The 22,059-nt window shown below is 40.2% G+C and overlaps 1 protein-coding gene across 1 annotated transcript in view; it reads right to left on the bottom strand.

Moving 5' to 3' along the window:
- CMYA5 (cardiomyopathy associated 5) overlaps positions 1–21,629 on the bottom strand; it is a 41,801-nt gene extending 20,172 nt beyond the window's left edge. The window contains exons 1-6 of the mRNA XM_026649231.1: positions 18,366–21,629; positions 13,473–13,568; positions 12,533–12,766; positions 10,285–10,307; positions 7,092–7,213; positions 865–1,014 (exon numbers count right to left, since the gene is read on the bottom strand). Of these exons, the coding sequence (XP_026505016.1) occupies positions 865–1,014; positions 7,092–7,213; positions 10,285–10,307; positions 12,533–12,766; positions 13,473–13,568; positions 18,366–21,629 (3,889 nt within the window). The remainder of the gene's footprint in view (positions 1–864; positions 1,015–7,091; positions 7,214–10,284; positions 10,308–12,532; positions 12,767–13,472; positions 13,569–18,365) is intronic.
- Positions 21,630–22,059: the final 430 nt, after the last annotated feature.

The raw sequence follows: 22,059 nt of genomic DNA on the forward strand, positions 1-22,059 counted from the left end.
TGTGTGTGTGTGTGTGTGTGTGTGTGTGTGTGTGTGTGTGTGTGTGTCTCCAACAGAAGTTGAGCCAATAAAATATATTACCTCACCCATCTTGTCTCTCTAATATCCTGGGACCAACATGGCTACACTACTCCTGAAAGCAGACATTTTCTTTGGAAGATTTTGTTTAATTGGAAACCCAATTTTCCACTGAAAAAAAGTTCTGATTAACTCTTAGATCAGCCCTAGTGCTGAGTGCCCTCAGCTCCCATTGAAGTCCAATGGATATCAGAGCACTCAATGCTTTGAGGGACTGGACCCCACATTTTTAGTAATACGTCAGCTGTAAACAGTTGTGAATCTTGGCTTCATTTCTGTCTTGTGTAACTAAATCTCTCAGAAATTAATTTAATTTGCTGCACATCTTACAAAAAATGTTTAAGCAACATTCAAATACTTTAAATAATTCTTATTACTAGTCTGGTTTTTTACTGTACAAACTTCTTTATTGCACCTCAAATTCACATATTTAAAAAGTAAAATATTTTTGTGCCATTTTGAAAAATCTGTACCTGTGTGTTGAAATGTTGCATTTTTGCTGAGTTTTTCCTGCTTTGTTACCACTGAACACATTTTTCCAACTTGGGAGCATAAATCCAGACCCCTAAATCCATAATCAGGCATCTGATTTTTGGAGGTGGAGATCTGTATCTGCAGCGTTATCTGTCCTTACTACTGTTAATATTAACTCTTCAGTATCAGTCATATTGTGCTCTTCCCCTTTATATAGCAATAGCTTAGCCACATCTTTTAAGGATCATTTTAGATATAATTTTATTTGAGATATTGAACTAATGTTGGTGAGATGCAGGTTCAGTCACATACCACTTTGATCTTTGTTTGGTTGAGGTTCCTCCATGCAATACACCTGGAAGCAATCAATGACGTCTCCTTCACTCACAGTCCAATAGATTGCAATTGATGTGCTTGTAGCAGAGTTTGGTTCCTGAGGTAGCAATTTTGGAGTCTGTGGAACTGGAAGATAGACTTTGGTAGTTATTTATACTGCTTATATTGAACCACATCAACTCCAGTTATGCATGTCATGAGGCAACCAGATAGTTTATTTTTCCTTAACTATGAATACTTGAGATGACAGCCAGTTAAGGATTCATTAAAATAAAAAATAGGGGGACTATTTCAATTAACTGACTAAGGACAATAAGGTTGCAATTTTAGGCCAATAAGTTCATATCAATTAGGGATAGGTGAATCAACTGCTAGGACTGAAATTCTGTCTGATTCACTACTCCCATACAATTCCACTGATCTGAGTGGGGTTGGCATAGGTGCAAAGGCTGACAGAATTTAGCCCAATATTTGTCAAATAGTAAAACATTTCAGTGCTATCCAGCTACGTGAATATTCAGCCCATACCCAGCTACCAGTCTCTAATGGTCCATTTTCTCAGCAGCAGCAGCAGTTCCCAGGCTTATGGGTGTTCAGCTAGTTGTTGCTACACGAGTATCAATGAACTCCTCCTCAGACAGCATGCCACAACCAGCAGCATGTGAGCCACTGGCCTACCTCCACCTCTTCCAAACCTTGCATGAGGCACCCAGAGAGACATAATGACAGTTCTTGGTAGGCTCAAGGATTGAAGCCAAACCCTGAGTCCAAGAGGAGCCAGGCACAAGGCTTCCAACACCTGGAAGGGCTAAATACAGATTATCAGGCTAGGCAGAGGCAACAGTTACACCTACAGAGGGGTATGTTTGGATGATATGCATATTTGGAGGCCAGAGTACCATCCAGTTGATAGGACCCCAGATAAAATAATCCTAAACCCAAATATTGAATTGATCACCAAGGCCTAACACGATCAGGTGAAGGCAGGTAAATGTTTTGTTCCCTGAGGTGGTGTAGAGCTTCCTAGCTCTACAGGGGCAGATTTCCCTTTTCTGCACAACGGCATCTAGTCAGGGCCTATGTGTAGAATCAGAACTTCTCAACAGCTAATGATAATATCCCATCTTGTCCATTCTTTTCTTTAAAAACAAAAAAACAAAAAACAAAACTGTCACACAGGTCTACAATCTGTGATGCAGACAATATTATTCCAGCATTACAGGTATGATGTAAATGATGCCCTCATGAGGTTGGGAAAACTACTGCCTATTCCTCAATCCCCATCCCTTAGCCACAGTGGCAGTTCTTAGGAAATCTATCCAATGATTTGCTTCCTTTCAACTAGCTACATGCCTCCTCTTCAGGGAATGGTAAAGTGAGACCTTCCCCACCAACCCAGAGTCCGGTCAGCCTTAGGAGTGCCCGTGTCACTAACTTGCTTTCTCCCAATCTAGATATTAATAGATACAGGCTGCCTCTGTCTGCCCTTCGGTGATATGGGAACCCGCATTCCACCACTGAGTCCAGTGATACCTTTAAAACTTAAAGCTATCAGGTATGTACTGCAGTGTAGTAAAATGTCATGGGCATCATCCCTTCCCCTGCCCTTTCCCCATGAGGCCTATTAACCTTAATAGAAGAGAGTGAGTCCACGTGCTCAGGCATCTACTACTTTGTAGTGCACACTGAGGCATAAATTCTGCTGCTGAAGCCTCAAAGTGCCTCTTATAATTTAAGATGTCAGATCAGAAAGCCCAGCAGGATGGTTACTACTGTGGGTTGCACTGTATTAGAGAGGGAAGCAGGCTGCCTCTTGGGAGAGCCTATTTTTGTGGAACTGGCCTTGCCCTGAACAGAGAGATTATAACAGGACAGCACCTGCTGAACAGGAGACCAACCAAAAAGACAAGTGAAACACTTGTTCATAGGAAATACTACACTAGAGCTAGTTAGTGGGAAGTGGAAACCTACTGAAGAAGGGAGCCAGGTTTCAGAGGCAGGAGTTGGATGTACCCCACTGCTAACCAAGGGCAGAAATAGTTGATAAGATTCCTTGGAATCTAGGAAAAGTACCCGTCATACCATGAAGAGATTGTACAGTCTGTCAATTCTAGAGGGAGAGGTGACAGCTGAGGAATAGGTCTTTAAAAGAAAGGATGTGAACTATGGGAGAGGCCATTGCTCCCAGAGAGGAACAGACTCTGCTTGGACACGATGCTAAGTGGGCTCTGCCCTCCAGGGCTCAGAACTTAACAGCATGGAGAGTGAGAGACTCTTCGGAGTCTCACTATTGTTGAACTGTTCCCTGGATGTCCAGGGATGTTTTGTGGGGAGATAATCCTTTCAGGGGTTAGACATAGAACTCTGCTTGCACTCTGCAAGGCTGCCATACTTTGATTTTGAACCCTATATCATCTGACACCTTGTGACCTGATTGGGGATGCCACAAAGTCCTCTAAGATTTTCACAAACCTCAGATAAGCACCCAAAAGTTTGACTGCTGATCCAAATGGAACCAGCCCTCGTGAGATTGTTATTTTTCAGGATTATGAGTCAATGGAAGACAAAACCATATCTCACCATTAAATAGTCTGATTGCACAGAACAAAAATATACACTGTTTTTTCATTTACCCAGTAAATTTCCATGTTACATGGATTCTATAAAGATCTAAGCAGAAAGCTTTTGCTCTTTTCAGTTATCTTCAGACTAATGATGATGATCACTGTGGCATTAACAAAGTAGATGCTGATGCTAGCTGTTTTCCTGTGATTATACAGAGAGCTACAGTAAGATTACATCTGCCTGTCATTGAAAAATTCATCCCTTTAGTTGCTAACAGCAAACCAGATTTGGGGGGTTTTTTTGCATCTAGAAGAGCCTGTCTTCTAATAGTATCTAGTGAGGAAATTATTGTGGGTTTTCAGTAGAGTTGTATGGAAACCAGAATTCCCATTTAATGGGAAATTATGCAATTTTCAAATTTGTTTCTGTTCCAAATTAGAATGAAAACAAAAAAATTCAAAATTTCCCAAACAATGAACTTCTTTGAAAAATTGTTGTTTCAAGTCAATTAAAACATTTAGTTTGTATTAAATCAAAGTATTTCATTTTAATATCAACTTTATTTTTTATAATATAGAATAAATTTCAAATTGAAAAGTCATTTCAAAACAAAATATTGATATATTCCCTTCAGAAAAGGTTGAAATGGAATGTACTGACATCAAAATGCTTCATGTCACGGCTTTTTTCCTGAAATAAAATGTAATCAAAACTGACAAGTTTCAAGGGAAAGTTTCAATTTCAATGAAATGGCATTTTCCAATGGAAAAATAATCCATCAAAAAAATTTCTACCAGCTCTAGTTTTCAGTGACATGCTGTCGCATAGATCATTTCATCCCAGGATCTACCCCCTCTGCTCACAGGAAAACCAAGACAACCCAAACATATAGCATTCCATGGAGGGGTTTTCACAAGGTCAGTGTAATGGGGAGAATGGTCAGTTTCCCCCTCCTTTCATAGTATCATTGGCAGAAAGTTGCAATCAGTGGAAGTGCTTGAGTCAAACAGTAACCTGGTTTAAACAGCAGTGGCTGGTGGCAGGTTTTTATCAGTGATATGTCCTTGACCTTGGAATTTGTTCCCTCCTTTTCTTCCTGACAGATTTGATTACATTCTGGGTATGCTGCAAGGTTTATCTATGGTCCCAGGCCTTTACTGAGAGAATGGATTAAGTGAAGAGACGAATGGGTGGAGGAGAAAGTTACTGGGTGGGAAGCTCTTGGGGAGAATTTTCTGATGTGGTGGAAAGGCTTTGAAAAAAAAAATCTATTTTTGCTATTTTATCAACCTACAGCACCTGGAAGGGGGGTGGGGGGGAGAGAGAGAGAGAGAGAGAGAGAGAGAGTGTGTGTGTGTGTGTGTGTGTGTGTGTGTAGTGGATGAGAGGACTTCAAAGATCAAGATCTGAGGAAATTTCATTTCAGTGTCAGTGCACTGACAAAGAAGTGGAAGAAGTATGGTCCAGTAGTTATGGCACCTGGGATTGGGAAGAGCCTGGTTCAATTCCCTGCTCTGTCACAGGCTTCCTGTCTGACACTGGGCAAGTCACTTAGCCTCTCTGTGGCTCAGTTCCCCAACTGTAAAATGAGTATAATAGCACTTCCCTACCTCTCAGGGTTATTGAGAGCAGAGCTGGATGAATATATTTTTCCGCTAGTTGGCTGAAAAAACATCAGAGAAAAAAATTAGCTTTGGATTAACCTGAAACAAAAATGTTCTGGTGATTTGAAAAACTCGAAAATATTTAGTTTTGTTTTCAACTGAAAGAGTTTGGTAAATTCAGCATGAATTTGCTAAATTTTCAGTCGACCCGAATGTGTATTTTTTGGCAAATACTCTACTTGCGAAGATAAATAGATAAAGACTGTGAGGCACAGTCACTTCATATAAGTACTTTAAATAGATAGAATAGAATGATGCAGCAGAAGTGAGCAATGCAAAAGTCACAGAAGAGACAGCACAAAAAGGAGGATTAGATAGGAAGAGAAAGGAGCTAGACTGCATAGGGAGCTAAGGGAGAGAGAGCATTAAAAGGTATGGAGGAAAAGAAAAAAAGGAGGAAGAGATGATATCTTCTGATTATATAACAGATTTAGTTTCAAGGGAATGTAGAGATACAGTGCAGAAGAGCAAGGGAAAAGACTATATGGAGGAAAAAGTGAAGGAGAGAAATATAGGAGGGGGCTAGCTGGGTTATTGGGAACTGGAAATGGGAGCTAGAGCCCCTCACTTCTAGTTTGTCAGTGCAAATCCAGCCCTGGTTGGCTGTGCTGTTTGGTTTTGATTGGACACAGTGGTTAAAGCAGATCAAAATAGGAAGGGGAGCTCAGCAACTTTAGGAAGCTAACTGGTTTTTAATCCAAGTGTTTGTGGAAAGCAAACACAAAACAAAGGCAAAGCAAATCTGTTCCATCAATTACCTCCTTGCCATTAGCTGGCAGTCAGAGTGGGAAGGTGGGACTCGCCTGCTGGATTGGAAGGGTCAGTTTATAAACTGAATAATAGCATCAAAGGAAATTTGCTCTAAATCTTTAATAAAAACTGCTAGAGATTTCCTAGTAAGTTACTTTTTTTTAAAAGCTACAGTGGCATGGGGCTATGTTGGGGTAGGGCGCCAGCACTTAGACTGTCACTTGAATACAGAATTGCCTTGATACATCTAAATACATTTAATTTTCTTATTTCTTGAAACAACATTTAAAAATATGTTTTGAAAAGATGAAGAGAATGGTTGGCAGGATGCTGACAGGAGGGAAGCTGAGTAGGTGGCTTGCTGCAAAGAACTATGCTGACTCTGAGCTGTTAGTTCTCAGAAATCATAAAACTGAAGAGAAAGCTAGTAATGGATGAAGCTGATACACCATGGCCAGTAGACAAACATGGCTTGTTTATTCTCTTAACTTCCATGACTGCTGGTCAGATCTGGATGATCTTCATAGGTAAAATTCACACACACATATGGCACAAAGCACAACTAAACAAGCTTTAGTTTAAACTAAACAGGCTTGTGAACTAAGTATGGGCTGGGGAGATGGAATACACCCCATTACCCTCCATAGTCACTGCCCTTGCCTACAGAGCGGGCTGGGTCCAGCTACTGTAGCCACTGCTCCTTCATATTCATATGTGGATAGATTTTCCAGCCACTAGATCCACATAAATACACATCCAGTGGCCTCTTTTTTCAGTCCACCCCCAACTTTTCTCTCCACTCCAGAGGCCTGCTTCCCCAGCAAGGAGGTGGTTTAGAAGCACACCCCGAATGGCTGCCATATTTGTGACCCCACATACATGGGCACCATGGGGCTTCCTCAGCATGGAGAGTGTTACACAGGCTTTATGCCAATATGAGATTTTCATTTTAGAATGGACAGGTATTGTAAAGGGTGATTAGAATTTAGAATAAACAAGACGTTTTAATGTTTCCTCCTGTGCTACCTTTTCCCCTGCCCAGCAATAAACCAAGCACTTGTGCACAATTAGACTTCATTTCAAATTCAGCTCTGATTGCTAATTACACAGGCTCACAACTCTAAACTTTTTTTTTTCAAAGCACATTCTGCTTTTACTTTTCTATAAATTCCAGGGTTTTGTGAAAATGTTTATTTTTCACAGGGTGCACCCATAGATTCTTACCAGCGACACATTTTAAGGTATTCTGGTCACTTCTCACTGAACCGTCTGCATAATGGTCAAAAAGTGAAAATGCACTGGGCATTTTTTCTAACGAGAGAGATTTATCCATTGCAGAAAGTAACCTATTGGGAAGAAAATATATATCCAAATAAATCCCTATAGTATTACATAGCTTCCAAAGCTCAAAGATGAACAACATTTTTCATGCACTGCTCAAAATATTTCCATGGATTTAAGAGCAACAAGCAAAGAGAAGAGAACTTCCTAACCTTGAACGTTAAGTAGGGGGTACAGTGTTTAAAATTAGTTCAAGGATATCTTAGCAGTAAAGATGAACCCAATCTAACTACACAAATCTGTACACTCATGAACTGTGGGAAAGTTTAGATATGAAGTTCTCAGTAAGGCCCTCAAGAATATGGGGTTTAAACTTATTGACATTGTCCCTTTGTATATTTAAAAGCTACAGAAAATTACATCTATCTACAGGAAGCTGACTTCAGAGACAGAATGTAAAGCAGCTGGTTATGAGGAGAAAAAAAGAAAAAGGAAAATGGATTGGACTCAATTATCCCTTATTTGCTTGGTTCATTATAAAAAACAACAACATATTTTTAACTTTGAGGCAAAAGCAGCTCCAAGGAAATGAAAGAATTCTTTCTACAAAGCAGTCAAACAACTCCATTTGTTTTTACACTGAAGTTGTTAGTTGTTCACAGTTTTAACAGGATATACGTAATAAAAAAATAAATTTTCTTTAGAAAGACATGCAGCATTATATAAACCCTTTTCTTAATCTGTTTTAGTAAATCAGATACAATCAATTAAAATAATCTAGTTCATGCACAAAACAAACTAATTTTAATATGTAAGCTAATGCTAGTAAATAACATGCAATAAAAATCCTTGAAAATTATTTTTGCGTAGCCTACTTTTCAATAATCTACAATATACAAGTAATTGGACAGATTGCCACATGTTGGTATATAATTTTAATGTAGTGGGTGTCCCCCAGGGATCTGTACTGGGACCAGTCCTATTCAACATATTCATAAATGATCTGGAAAAAGGGGTAAACAGTGAGGTGGCAAAATTTGCAGAGGATACAAAACTACTCAAGACAGTTAAGTCCCAGGCAGCCTGCGAAGAGCTACAAAAGGATCTCTCAAAATTGAGTCACTGGGCAACAAAATGGCAGATAAAATTCAATGTTGATAAATGCAAAGTAATTCACATTGGAAAACATAATCACAACTATACATATAAAATGATGGAGTCTAAATTAATTGTTACCACTCAAGAAAGAGATCTTGGAATCATTGTGGATAGTTCTCTGAAAACATCCACTCAATATGCAGCGGCAGTCAAAAAAGCGAACAGAACGTTGAGAATCATTAAGAAAGGGATAGATAATAAGGTATAAAATATGATATAGCCTCTACATAAAGCCATGGTACGCGCACATCTTGAATACTGCATGCAGATGTGTTCACCCCATCTCAAAAAAGATATATTGGAATTGGAAAAGATTCAGAAAAGGGCAACAAAAATGATTAGGGGTGTGGAATGGCTTCCATATGAGGAGAGATTAATAAGACTGGGACTTTTCAGCTTGGAAAAGAGACGACTAATGGGGGATATGATTGAGGTCTATAAAATCATGATTGGTGTGAAGAAAGTAGATAAAGAAGTGTTATTTACTTCTTCCCATAACACAAGAACTAGGGGCCACCAAATGAAACTAATAGGCAGCAGGTTTAAAAGAAACAAAAGCAAGTATTTTTCCCACACAAGGTACAGCCAACCTGTGGAACTCCTTGCCAGAGGATGTTGTGAAGGCCAAGACTATAACAGGGTTCAAAAAAGAATTAGATAAGTTCATCGATGGCTATCAGCCAGGATGGGCAGGGATGGTGTCCATAGCCTGTTTTTGCCAGAAGCTGGGAATAAATGACTGGGAATGGATCACTTGATGACACTTGTTCATTCCCTCTGGGGCACCTAGCATTGGCCACTGTCGGAAGACAGGAAACTGGGATAGATGAACCTTTGGTCTGACCCAGTATGGCCGTTCTTATGCCACATGATTTCATAGCACAAATCCCATGAATAATGAGAAATGTGAAAGGATGTTTTGAGCATCACTTAAAAAAAATAACCCCTTACTCACATATAGAAATTTCCAATTTGATATTTCTTATAATAAAAACTTACTATTTTACAGTCTGTCCCTGAATTGGCCACATATGATTTACCTAGGCCCCAGTCCAGCTGAACACTTTAAGCACATGCATACCTTTAAGTGCATGACTAAGTACCATTGACTTCAGTGTTGATAAATCATATGGGATGCATATCAGTACATAACTCCGGTTTAAGTCAATAAGTGAAATCCTGGCCCCACTTCAAGAGGAGTTTTGCCATTGACTTCAGTGGGGCCAGGATTTCACTCCATAACAGTGTTGTGCACAAAAGGGCTGCGGGTTCAGGCTTTATGAATAATAAGAGATAACTTGTGCAGATTTTAGCAGATGGCAAATGATTTAAGATTAAATTCTCTCTCATCAGGATGAGTCCCACTAAACGGAACCCTCAGTGGCAAATCAGATGGGGAATAAGGGTTTGATTATGGGTTTGGGGGTTTTGTTGGTGTGTGTGTTTGGGGAGGGGGGGAGGATACAAACACAGATGAAATAGTCAAATTCAAACTTCACTACAGTTGCAACCATTTATACTAGCTCTGAATTTATCCCAGCAGTTCCACCCATATAAGTGACATGTTGGATGATTTTCATTAAGATTTCATCTCATATGGAAATGACACTAGTAAAATATGAACACTTCAAAACAGGGTATTTAAGGCAGAAATCTAAGCATCATCAGAATGTTCTTATATAATTACAAGCAGCAGCTATTTAAGAATGGCTACGCAGAATATTCCAAGTGATCTGACATTTAAAAAAAGCTATATTTATTATTATTTAAATTATGAATTATAAAACACATGCAAAACCCTTCAAAAGCTGTCAGCTACAGTAACAAGTGTAAGATTTCTTCCCAGACTATTATTTGTGGTGTTTTTAAAAGCAGATATTTATACTGGAAGCATGCTTTCAAGAAAGTATTAAATAAAGCAGCCAAACATGCTAATCCTAATATTCACTACAATGCACCTAAACCACATTTCATATACCTTTTATTCATTTCTTTAGATAACTAATAGAGAAAGGGGAAAAGAATGTATTAACAATAAAAAACAGAAGTCAACATAATATTAAAGCAAGTAATTTAAAGACTGAGTCTGCTCTTTTCTGTTGATGTAAATAAGCACCACTTCATGAACTTCACTGGAAATTTTCCCATACGCACCAGCAGAGAATTTAGGTCTCCAAGTATTTTCCCCTCTTTAAGGCCATGAATGACTCAGCATGTTACCTAAGCATCTGCCTAGCTTTAAGCACGATTAGTCAGCACAAGGCTTAATTACTTTGCTGAAACAAGTGGTAAGTTACGTTTACAGGAGGAGATATCATTTCTACATTAAAACATTAGGGTCCAAATTCCAAGACCAAAATTGCCTCCACATTGCTGACCCTTAGAAGCTCCATGACCTTTACACCAGTTGAGCTGGGAATACTCCCATGTCATGGGAATCCTCAGCTGCCTCTTTAGCAGCACAAAGAGGACACGGAACAGATCAGGATTAACCCTCCATTCCTTATAGAAAGGGCCAGAGGATATCAGCATTGCCAGTCTTAAGAGATCAAAAATCATGAGTTAAAGACCCCCAAAATTAAGAGATTAGCCCCCCAAATCATGCCTTTTTTAAATAAAATAAAAAAAAAAGACTATTTTGTGTGTGTGTGTGTGGGGGGGGGGGGGTAGCCTTTTTGTCTCACTTACATGCCTGCCCATCCCCTGCCCAGCAATTAATTCTGCCCCATCCAGCCCCCAACCCCATCAGCTTAGCCCCCAGCCCTCACCAGTTCAGCCCCCCAAGTTCACTCCCCCCAGCTCCCAAACCCTCAGCTTTCCCCCCACCTCAGTTCAGCCTCCCCAACCCCCATCCCCTCAGTCCTACTCCACAGCTACATCTCTGCTCCTCCTAAGCTTCTTCGCACCCCTTCCCAGGTCTAGGGGGACTGCAGTGGGTCCCTTATCCCCCTTCCAGGCCAGGGGAGAAGCACTTGGGGCTGTTCACAGGAGGAGGGAATGGAGTCACCCTGAGCTGCTGCACTCGTTGGGCATGTCTACACAGCAAAGAAAAACCCGCAGTTGGCTTGTGCCACCCAGCTCAGGCTCATGGGGCTCGGGCTGTGGGGCTATTTCATTGCTGTGTAGACTTCTGGACTTGGGCTGAAGCCCAAATACTGGAGCCCTCCCACCCTGCAGGATCCTAGAGCCTGGTTTGCAGTTCAAGTCCAGAGGTCTATACAGCCATGAAACAGCCCTGCAGCCCGAGTCAGCTGGCATGGACCAGTCATGGGTTTTTCTTTCCCATGTAGACTTACCCTTAAGCTCCCTCCCCGCCTGCTATGAGAATGGCTTCAGGATGTTGTGGGGAGGGGAGGAGAGGGCTCTGCCTGTAGCAGATGACTGGTTATTCTGCCTTATGGGCAGACAAGTGAGGCCAGCAACTAATCAGGGAGCGCCAATTCACTAGAGAGCTGGAGCCTCTTGCATTATTGAGAGACTGGGTCCAGCCCCAGCCAAAATCATGTAACTGTAATCTTTAACAACCACACATAGTTAGGGGCCCATTTTTACATCTGACCTGAGACGTGGCATATCCAGTGGCACATGCCCCCCAGATATTGTGATGGGCATTGAGTCAGTACTGACACAGAGGGGGAAGTGCCACTCACTGAGTCACTGACAATTCTTGCAGCAACTGTGCATTCCTATGGGCATAGATTTTGGCCAGGGATTCCTGCATCTAACCCACAAAACATTTAGAGACTGTAAGTAATGGAGAATTTACCACAACCCTTGGTAATCTGTTCCAATGATTAGTTCCCCTGACTGTTAAAAATGTCAGTCTTTTTTTCCGGTTTGGACTCTTCCGACTTCAATTACCATTTCCATTTTCTTCCAATTTCTTGTTACACCATCATTTGCTGTAATAAAGAATCCTCTCATAACAGATATCTTCTCTCTGCTAATTATAGATTGTGACTGAGTCATTTCCTAACCTGCTCTTCAATAGGCTAAATAGACTGAGTTCCTTTAGTGTCTCACTGTGAGGCATGTTTTCCACATGACAGATCATTCTTTGATCTCTTCTCTGAACCTTCACATGACCCAGCAGTTCCAGACTGGTGTATCTGAGATTTCAGAATTAATTTACCTCAGAAGACAAAGTAGGTCTTAGGATATTATATCAAATGCCATATGTGACTAATATCATTAAGGTTTCTGTTATGAATGTAATTCATACTTACATTTAGGAAAACAACATAACCAAGTTCTTCAGTTTCTGTTACAGTTGTCTCTAAGGTTTCCTTCGCCGTAACAATACTTTGCTGAAAGTTAACCATCTGTTCATACAAGTATTCCATTTTCATCTTCTTCACCTCCTCAAAGTTCTGGGACATCTCATCACACTGGGCTATCACTGTCTTAACCATCTCTTCATTTTGGTCTTCTAAAAACTGCTCATTTTTCTTACTGTTTTCCTGGAAAATAAAACATGAAAATCTGAGAAGTAAAACTACATCAGTGAATGAATATACATAAAACTCTCTAAATTATGTAACACCAGCTATTAGTCAGGCAGCCTTTGGCATCCTTACAAAAAGACGTATGTAATTATCTAAGCAAGTTCACGTATAAGAAATATCATTAGGTAAATACTTTAAAAACAATGGCCAATATTTTCAAACTTGAGTGCCTAAAGTTAAGGTTTCTATAGTTAGGCACTTAAATAAGAAGCCTTATTTTCAAAGCAGCTGGACATCCAAATTTCCTATTGAAATCAACATAGGCTACAGGTACTAAGCACGTCTGGACATCAAACCACTCATTTAGATGCCCAAACATGAATTTAGGTGCCTAACTTTAGGTATCCAACATTTGAAAATGTTGATCCATGTAAAAGTTTAAAAATTAAACAAAACAGATTGAAAGTGCTATCACAATCATTTCCCCATCCAGTGGGGAATATTCCACATAGTGTTCACTGTGCAGCAGCGCTGTATAGTAAAGGAACTATATATTTTTCTCAGTCACTCATAGTAAGGAAACTTTGTTTAAGGACTAGTGAAACAGACAATTCCTGTGAAAATGATAACATGAAACTACAAAACAGTATAAAATATCTTAAAAGGACTGCCAATATTGAAGGAGGAAAGAAAACAGGAGTAGTGTAGATATTAGACTTACCTCAACAGAATTAAACAGGGATTCTATTTCACTAACCAACTCCTCCAACTTCACTGACCTTTGCTGTAACTCTCCTAGAAATTCGTCTAATTGATCCTGAAATAAAAAAGTGGCAGCAATTTTCTAAATATGATGCTTGGGAAATACTGCTTTATAAAGCTTTCACATTAAAAATATATGTAATGTTTCACCTCTAGATGTTATTAGAACAATTGTTAAAATTAATTTCATAGCTTCACCATGACTAGAAAGGCAAGCACAGGAATAGTGGTTGGAAAAGGTAGAATACCAAATTCAAAGAAGAAATAACAATTGATCCTTCAAGGTGCTTATGTGAGCTGTTTCACACCCTCCATTCTCACTGGCTGTGTGGGAATTTGAGGGCGCTCAGCACAGCACAGGAATGCTCCAGAGACTGCAGGATCAGGCCCACAATGAGAAGAGAACACAAGTAATTGTTACGGGCTAGCCTATGCAATAAAGTATCTAGGAAACTAAACATAAATATAGATGTTCCTGAGGTTCACTTTTAAATATTTTAAATAAATATACACAATTTAAACTATCTATGTATTGTACACTGAAGGTCTGAACTTGCATTCCGTTTGCACCCAAAACTCCCATCAAAGTCACTGGTTGTTTTAGATATGCAAGCAATACAGAATAAGGCTCTAGGAACAATAAAGACAACATTGACCGGATATTATAATAATAATAGAGCTGTCTCTCTATGCAGCAGTCCTTCTTGACCTTCCTTGAGAGAGCTGGCCATCTGCTCATATGCAATTTATATTTCATAAGTGCACTCGGTTTTAATCAATTTGTATACTTCTGAATGGAAGGTTAGAGGAAGGTTGGTAGCAAACTTCCACATCCAAAATATGTTTGAAAAATACCACACGTGACCTCTGAATTATAAATATATTCTATTGTAAAATTTAATGTTAAATTGATAAATATTTAGGATTGATCACTTTGAGATCCCAATGTGGAATTCTGTTTGTGAAGATAATGGCTCTGTCAGTTTTTATAGGTTAACAGATCATTTCACTTAACATGAATTTCTGCTCTAATGCCAAAAGCTGAGAAGGTGAGCATTGTGTTGTCTTCTTATTTCTTTAGCAATTATATCTGTGTGAGTAGCAAGAACTACACATAGACAATCTAAGAGTAACATGAGCTTTGGCTGGTAGAAATCATGTGAAGTCAGACATGTGTTGTGGCCAGATTTAATTACTGGCTGTATCTCCAAGTTCCACAGCCAGGGAATTACATCAGGGGACATATCCATCTCTGGAGTAACTCCACTGACTTCAGTGCAACTACACCAGGGAAGACTTCAGACCTGTGACTTTATTAGTGACATTTTGGCAGCTGATCATAATTCACAGCCAAAGCAGGAACTGCCGTAGATAAAAAGTGATAAAATGTAGTACATGCACAGACCAGAGAAAAAGAAAAATTATCAGTTGGAAAATTTGGTAAATATTTATATTTGAGGGCAGTATTTCATCATCTTATAATTTTTTATTCTTACTTTTGAATTAGTGTTATAATATACTAGTGCAACAGAACACATGCCAGAGATCCACTTTCAGGCCAAATTCAAGGGTGAAATGTCTACATTTAATGTTAGTAAACCATTCTGGTTTTAACAGTTAGTAAGAGAGTGAAAGTAACTGTCATAACTATAAAGGGAAGGGTGGCTGCTCTCCTGTGTACAGTGCTATGGAATCCCTCCTGGCCAGAAACTCCAAAATCCTTTTACCTGTAAAGGGTTAAGAAGCTCGGGTAACCTGGCTGACACCTGACCCTAAGGACCAATAAGGGGACAAGATACTTTCAAATCTTGGGGGGGGGAAAGGCTTTTGTTTTGTGTCCTTTGTTAAGGGTTGTTCGCTCTTGGGACTGAGAGGGACCAGACATCAATCCAGGTTCTCCCCATCTTTCTAAACAAGTCTCTCCTATTTCAAACTTGTAAGTAAAAAGCCAGGCAAGGCGTCTTAGATTTACTTTGTTTTCTCAACTTGTAAATGTACCTTTTACCAGAGGTTTATCTTTGTTTGCTGTACTTTGAACCTAAGACAGAGGGGGGTCCTCTGAGCTCTTTAAGTTTGATTACCCTGTAAAGTTATTTTCCATACTGATTTTACAGAGATGATTTTTACCTTTTTCTTTAATTAAAAGCCTTCTTTTTTAAGAACCAGATTAATTTCTCCTTGTTTTAAGATCCAAGGGGGTTTGGATCTGTGTTCACCAGGGAATTGGTGAAAGGTTTCTCAAGGCTTCCCAGGGAAGGAATTCTTGAGATGGTGGCAGCGGACCAGAGCTAAGCTGGTAGATAAGCTTAGAAGTTTTCATGCAGGCCCCTACATTTGTACCTTAAAGTTCAAAGTGGGGATACAGCCTTGACAGTAACTTACATGCAAAGAGGCCAGAATGAGATGCAAAAAGGTGCAAGTTAAAGGTGAAATCAATAGGGAATTCCGCTTAAAAACTGATGCAACATGGCTCAGCATTTTTAATAAAGTTCCAATTGCAAAATGGTTATTACTGGTGACTGTGCACAATCCAGAAAACACAGCATGACTTTCAGACGCTGGATTCAGATTGCAGAGCTGGTAACTAGAAAAGGAATACCTTTTGACAGGTAAACTGAGCAAATTGGATATGGAATAAATGAGATCATAAAGATTAGACCTCATAATACCATTTTTACAGTCACTTTTCAGAGCCGAACTGCAATTAAACATAGACAAGTTTCTAGAGAAGTGAAAAGTGTTTTCACAAGTATTTATATTGCAGGCATATTTGGATGTATTCATTATACATAGTATATTAATTAATGTATACCTATCATAATACTAAATTGTAAGCTGGCAAGAATAGTCGTGCTAGAATTATGGATGAGGTGAATTTTAATTTCATACCCTTATTTTTGAGTTTGTGTCAACCTTTTATATTGGATAGATCTGACAATTGCTATCCTAGAGTCTGGCCGCAAATTTTTTAAAACATCAACAATGGTGCACATTTAGGCACCAGATCAGGCACTTCTCTCCCCTCCGCTGAAGACAATAAGAGCTCCTCTGCACTACCTACAACCAAATGAAGGAAACTGATTAAAAAACATGAGTCTAATGTGTAGTGAAAGGTAAGATTTTAGCCATGTTTTGTAACCAGGCTAAAGCCTTTGTCTGACCTTTGTACTTAAACTGGACTGCTAACAATCTTGTGACAATGTCAGTGCAAGCATATAGAGGTTACTCTACAATGTCAAAGTGAAATGAACCAGTGTTTCTAAAGTTATGCCTCTCCACATGCCAAAAAACTCCACCTATATTAAGGATGACGCCAGGGGTGAAAGTAAGTTTTAGGCCACTTACCGGTACGGGCAGAAGGGGCGGCGCTGGGGAGAGTCAGCATTCCCCAACCAGCCCTTTCAGGCCGCCTGGCCCACGCCGCCCGGGGCTCCCGTATTGATTTAAAGGGCCCGGGGCTCCAGACACCACTGCTGCGCTAGCGGCAGCAGTGTCTGGAGCCCAGGGCCCTTTTAAATCGCCGGCCCCAGGGCAACTGCTCCCTTTGCTCCCCCCCCCCCGCCTGTTGGAGGCTGTGGGGGACGGGGGGAAATGGGGCACGGACATTAAAGCACTGCAGGGCCCTTTGCCGCGGCGGGGGTGGGGCAGGAACATTAAAGCACTGCCGCAGCAAAGGACCGTCCTTAAAGCGCTGCCGCGGCAGTGCTTTAATGTCCCTGCCCCTTTTGCCCCCCGTCGGCGGCCCTGCCAGTACGGACCCTACCAGCAGGGCCGCTGGCAAGGGAAGGGGCAGCAATGTTAAAGCTTTGCCGCGGCAGCGCTTTAACATTAATAACTCCCACCTTCCAGTGGATTAGGAGCCAGTGCTGCTCACGGAGCACAAGGGTGATGTGTTCATGTTGGCCCAACCCAAGAGGTGAGCACTGCATGTATGTTCAGCACTAGCTGAAGCTTCTGAATGCAAGTGTAGCTGAAGGTAGTTGGGCCCAAACTTTTTACTAAGGCAATCCACCTACATTATATCTTTTTTTGCAACCCACCCAGGGTCCACATTGGGGGAGGAAGGGGCAGAATCATAATCCAGCATCCTTCTCCTCTGCTACCACCTTCTCTTCCTTGTCCTGTGAAGGGGCCACTGACTATCCTCAGCAGTTTCCTCCCACCCCAGCACCACAACCCTAGTCCTGGCCCACGGCAGAAGAGAGGCCGGAGGCGGGCAGGAGGGGAAAGGATGCCAACCCCACAAGGGCTGCTCCTGTCCTGCAGGGCTGGGCCCACTCCCCACTCTGTGACCCTGGCACATGACCAGGGTCACATCGCCTCTCAAGGTTTGGCCTCAGAAGGTAGGAAGCCAGGCCCAGCCCCATGGGACAGGAGCTGCTGCTGCGGGATAAGTGTGGGGTGTGCTTAGTCTCCAACTCCCCCTCCTCCCCAGCGCCTCACTCCACACTGGGCCCATGACCCATCCACAACCTTTCCATGACCCACCATTTAGGAAACATTGGTATAAAGAAAGTGCATTGTAATAATCCAGCCCAAGGATGACTAAAGCATTGACAATTATAGCAAAAGGAAAAGTTCCTGTTAACAGATAGTATATATAGAAACTGAAAACCAAAATACTTGCATTCTTTCTGCTGAATCTGGAGCAGTCTCCAACTAATAATTTCCAATCCCAAATTTGGGCTAAGGTTAAAGTTGAAAGATTCATATTTTAAACTACATAGTCAATCAAGTATCAGAGGGGTAGCCGTGTTAGTCTGGATCTGTAAAAAGCAACAAAGAGTCCTGTGGCACCTTATAGACTAACAGACGTATTGGAGCATAAGCTTCCGTTAACATAAATTCTTACCTTCATATCCATTACAGCAGTGTCCAGTGTTGTCACATCATGGCCTTCATGCTCCCCAAAAAGCTTGTCAATAGCAGAAATTGGGCACCTGCACTGGCAGCAATAAGTATCAACATGGACCTTCTGAATTTCTTTTTGTTGACTCTCACTTTCAGATATGTCGAGTGATGATTTTTCAGAATTCATCATCACAAAGCCTGAATCCTCATGTTCAATGGGTGTCTCTTGCTCTGCCTCGTTTACAGATTCATAAGTATGGCTAATCGGCTCAAACGATTCCCTGTCTTCAAACAATAAATCTTCATGTGCCAATTCAGAGGATATTTCATCTTGCAAAAGTTCTTCTTGGGTAATCACTTCATAATCCATTGACTCAGCAAGATGTTCATCAGTCTCCAAGCACTGCTCCTCTCTTGTTGAATCTGATGAAAGGTTATCAAAATCAAGTCTAAAGGGCTGTAAGTCTAAATCACCTGATGCCTTATCAAACTTTACTCCAGGTTCTGGAAGGCCAGTCTTAGCTACTTCTAGGTTATGCTTTGCTATATCGTTGGCAATATTTTCTCTGACTCTTTTTTCAATTGTCTGCTCACTTGTATCCAATAGATATTTTTCCCTGTTGTTCACACTTTCAAAACGATCATGGTCTAAATCATATGCCTCTTTTGTCATGGGTTGAAGGTGATTATCCAAATATGAAATTAATTGCTCTGGTTGCTGAGAAGTACGAACATATTGATTGCTTTCACTTTCATCAACAGGTGGTCTTCCATGAGGCATGTAATTATCCATTTTATTAACTGCTGCTATTTCATGTTGTTCTTTCCGCTCATCTGTTTGAGGAGTTACTGTCTTTGATTTATCTTGCACAGATGCTTCTTTTTGGTTGGCAATTACCTCAGAATCTAGTACTTGACTGGACTCTTCATGACTCATTTGCTCTGACAATTCCTGGTGTGTTGCTGCAGGTGCATTTTCTTCCTCTCTTTGACTAGAGGGATCATTTCTTGCATCTGAAACATTAAGCTTGCTTCCAAAAGGAACTGCCTGAGTTGGTTGACAAATTGTTACTTTAATATCACTAATAAACGGGATTCTCTCTCCCTCCACAATTTCCCCTTCTGACAAGACCTGGGTTTTGGTGGATTCTTCAGATAAAATATGAACAGATTGCTGCTCCTTTTCAATTACCTCATAAAAATCCTTATGTTTGTCTCCTGAAACCCTCAGTTGGCCTGACAGGTCTTTATTAATAGACTGAGCTTTTGAAACTTCATCTTTTTGAGACCCAGCCACGTTGCAAGGAATATCGTCTTTAAGAATGTATTTTTCAAAATATATTCCAGTTTCATCGTCTGTGTCAGAATTTCTAGGAAAAGATGCATCAGAATTCCCACTCTCTTCATCAGAAGGAGGCTCATTTTCACCTTTTGCATTTTCTCCCACTGCTTCTGCATAGAGGTCCTTGTATAAAAATGCCAGTGCAGGTGGCTCCTCTAGAAGTTCTGGGTTAATCGCGCTGACTGATGTGGGAAACAACATGGATCGTTCTAACACTCCTTCTTCTGTATCAAATAAGGGTGTGCCTGCTAACTTTTGTTCATCTTCTATATTTATCACTTTTTTACTACAGTCAATTGATTTTTGCATAGTCAAAAATTTCTGAGCATCTGCATGAGACTGCATCTTGCTTTCTTGTTCTGTCATTCCATAAAAGGCTTCATCTAAGTCATTATCTAGTAAAGTAAATTCACCTTCCAAAGTATTAACATCAGAACTTCCAGTTGAAGAGATGGTTTCGTCTGTATGTTTCTTAGGGTTTGCCATTACAGCATCAAAGGGAGATAGCCCCCAAACAGATAGTTCAGTGGGGGATTTGTCATCAATCAGAGTATACTTTTCAAAATAATCCATCTCAATGGTACTCTCGTTAGGATTCAAAACTTCGCCACTTTTATTTTCTGACACAGTGGAAATTTCCTCCTCTGTTTCTACAATTTCCTGAGCATCTACTTCTTCAACCAATTCTTTTTGTTCCATATCTTTAACTCCGGTGTCATCTGCCACTGAGTTTTCTGAAATTTCTCTAGCTGTTCCATATGCTGACGCTTCATGGTCACCACATTCAAACGGTTTTGTTTTAATGAGGGTATTTGTTTCTAAGTATTCTAGTTTATCTGGCATGTGTTTGCTTTCTTCTTCATCCACTGAAGAAATGAGTGGGACAGCATGAATATTCAATATCTCATAGCCTTCTGAAATTATATTAAACATATCTTTTTGTTCATCAGGTTCTGGAGTATATTTGGATTCTTCTGCTAAGTTCACATGTTCTGTTAATTTCTCTTCTCTTGGTAGATAATGTTCAGGCTCTTTTGACCCTGCTTCTACATTTGAAAAATGCTGTATTTCTTCTGCTGTTGAAAGGTCTCCAATGCTAGTTACTGTTACATTATTTACATTTTTATCTGAGACTGGATTACCTGGTAGTGAGGAGTATAAATTATGTGTGTGGATTTCATTAATGGGCTCTGATAGGAGATTACGGGAAGCTTCATTTGAAACAAAATCAGATACCATTGTCATGTCTGATTTATTCTCATTAGTACTTTGGGCTGTTCGTGCTGTCTGAAGTCTACCTGGAAATTGTTTTGATTCAAAGTATTTAGCTTCATTTGGAAAAGACTGAATTTCTTGCTTGTCTGCTTCGTTATTATTTGTAGGATCAACTGAGCCAGTTTTTGACTCTTCTGACAACAAAGCAGTTTCCTCAAAAGCATAAGCTTGAATTTCTAGTTTCTCTGTTTCATTAAAAGGCCTAACCAAGGTGGTTTTTAACTGTGATGATGGGAAACTGTCTGCTTCAGCTGAATAAGACGACTGATTTTCTTGCATCCCGGTTTCATCAATAAAGTCTGATGAAACAGCCATTGATTGTTCAGATGAAGTATATTGTATGTCAGGCAAAGAAGAATCAATATCATGCGTCTCTTCTTCATTAATGGAACCAGCTGAAAAGTTCAACACTTCTGAAACCAAGTCTGGCACTTCATGTGCATCAGGTTGTATTTCTTGCTTATCACTTTCAGCAATGAAGATGGGAGAAGGAGCTGTTAACTGTGCTGACAGCAAGTATTCTGTGCCCAGTGAATAAGCTTGAAGTTCTTGCCCATCTCTGTCATCAGTATGCATTAGTGACATAGTGACTAACTGTTCAGACATCAAGTTTTCTATTTTAGGTGAATGTAGCTGAATTTCTCGCATCTCTGCTTCATCAGTGTCATATGATGAAAGTAAAGAGTGACACTTTGATTTTGCAGGGTTGGGTCTATATGGCTGAATGTCTTTCTTCTCTTCATCATCAATAGAATGTGACAAAACTAAATGTTTAGGCATAGATTGTGCAGCTACAGGTGAAGAAGACTGAATTTCTTGGGGAATTACTTCATCCACTGAATAATATGAAAGTGAATGTTCAGGCTCCATTCCTGCAGGTACATGTGAATAACATTGACTTTCTCGGGTTTCTGTATCTCCAATAGGATATGATAAAATTAAATGACCAGATTCCAATTGTGGAGTTGTGGGTGAATAATGCTCAATTTCTTCACTCCCTGTTTCAGATAAAACTAGATGTTCAGACTCGAATTGTGCAGGTACAAGTAAATATGGCTGAATTTCTTCATTCTCTGCT

The sequence above is a fragment of the Terrapene carolina genome, unplaced genomic scaffold (genome assembly GCF_002925995.2).
Source record: "Terrapene carolina triunguis isolate 2854851 unplaced genomic scaffold, T_m_triunguis-2.0 Scaffold69, whole genome shotgun sequence".
Classification (NCBI taxonomy): Eukaryota; Metazoa; Chordata; order Testudines; family Emydidae; genus Terrapene; species Terrapene triunguis.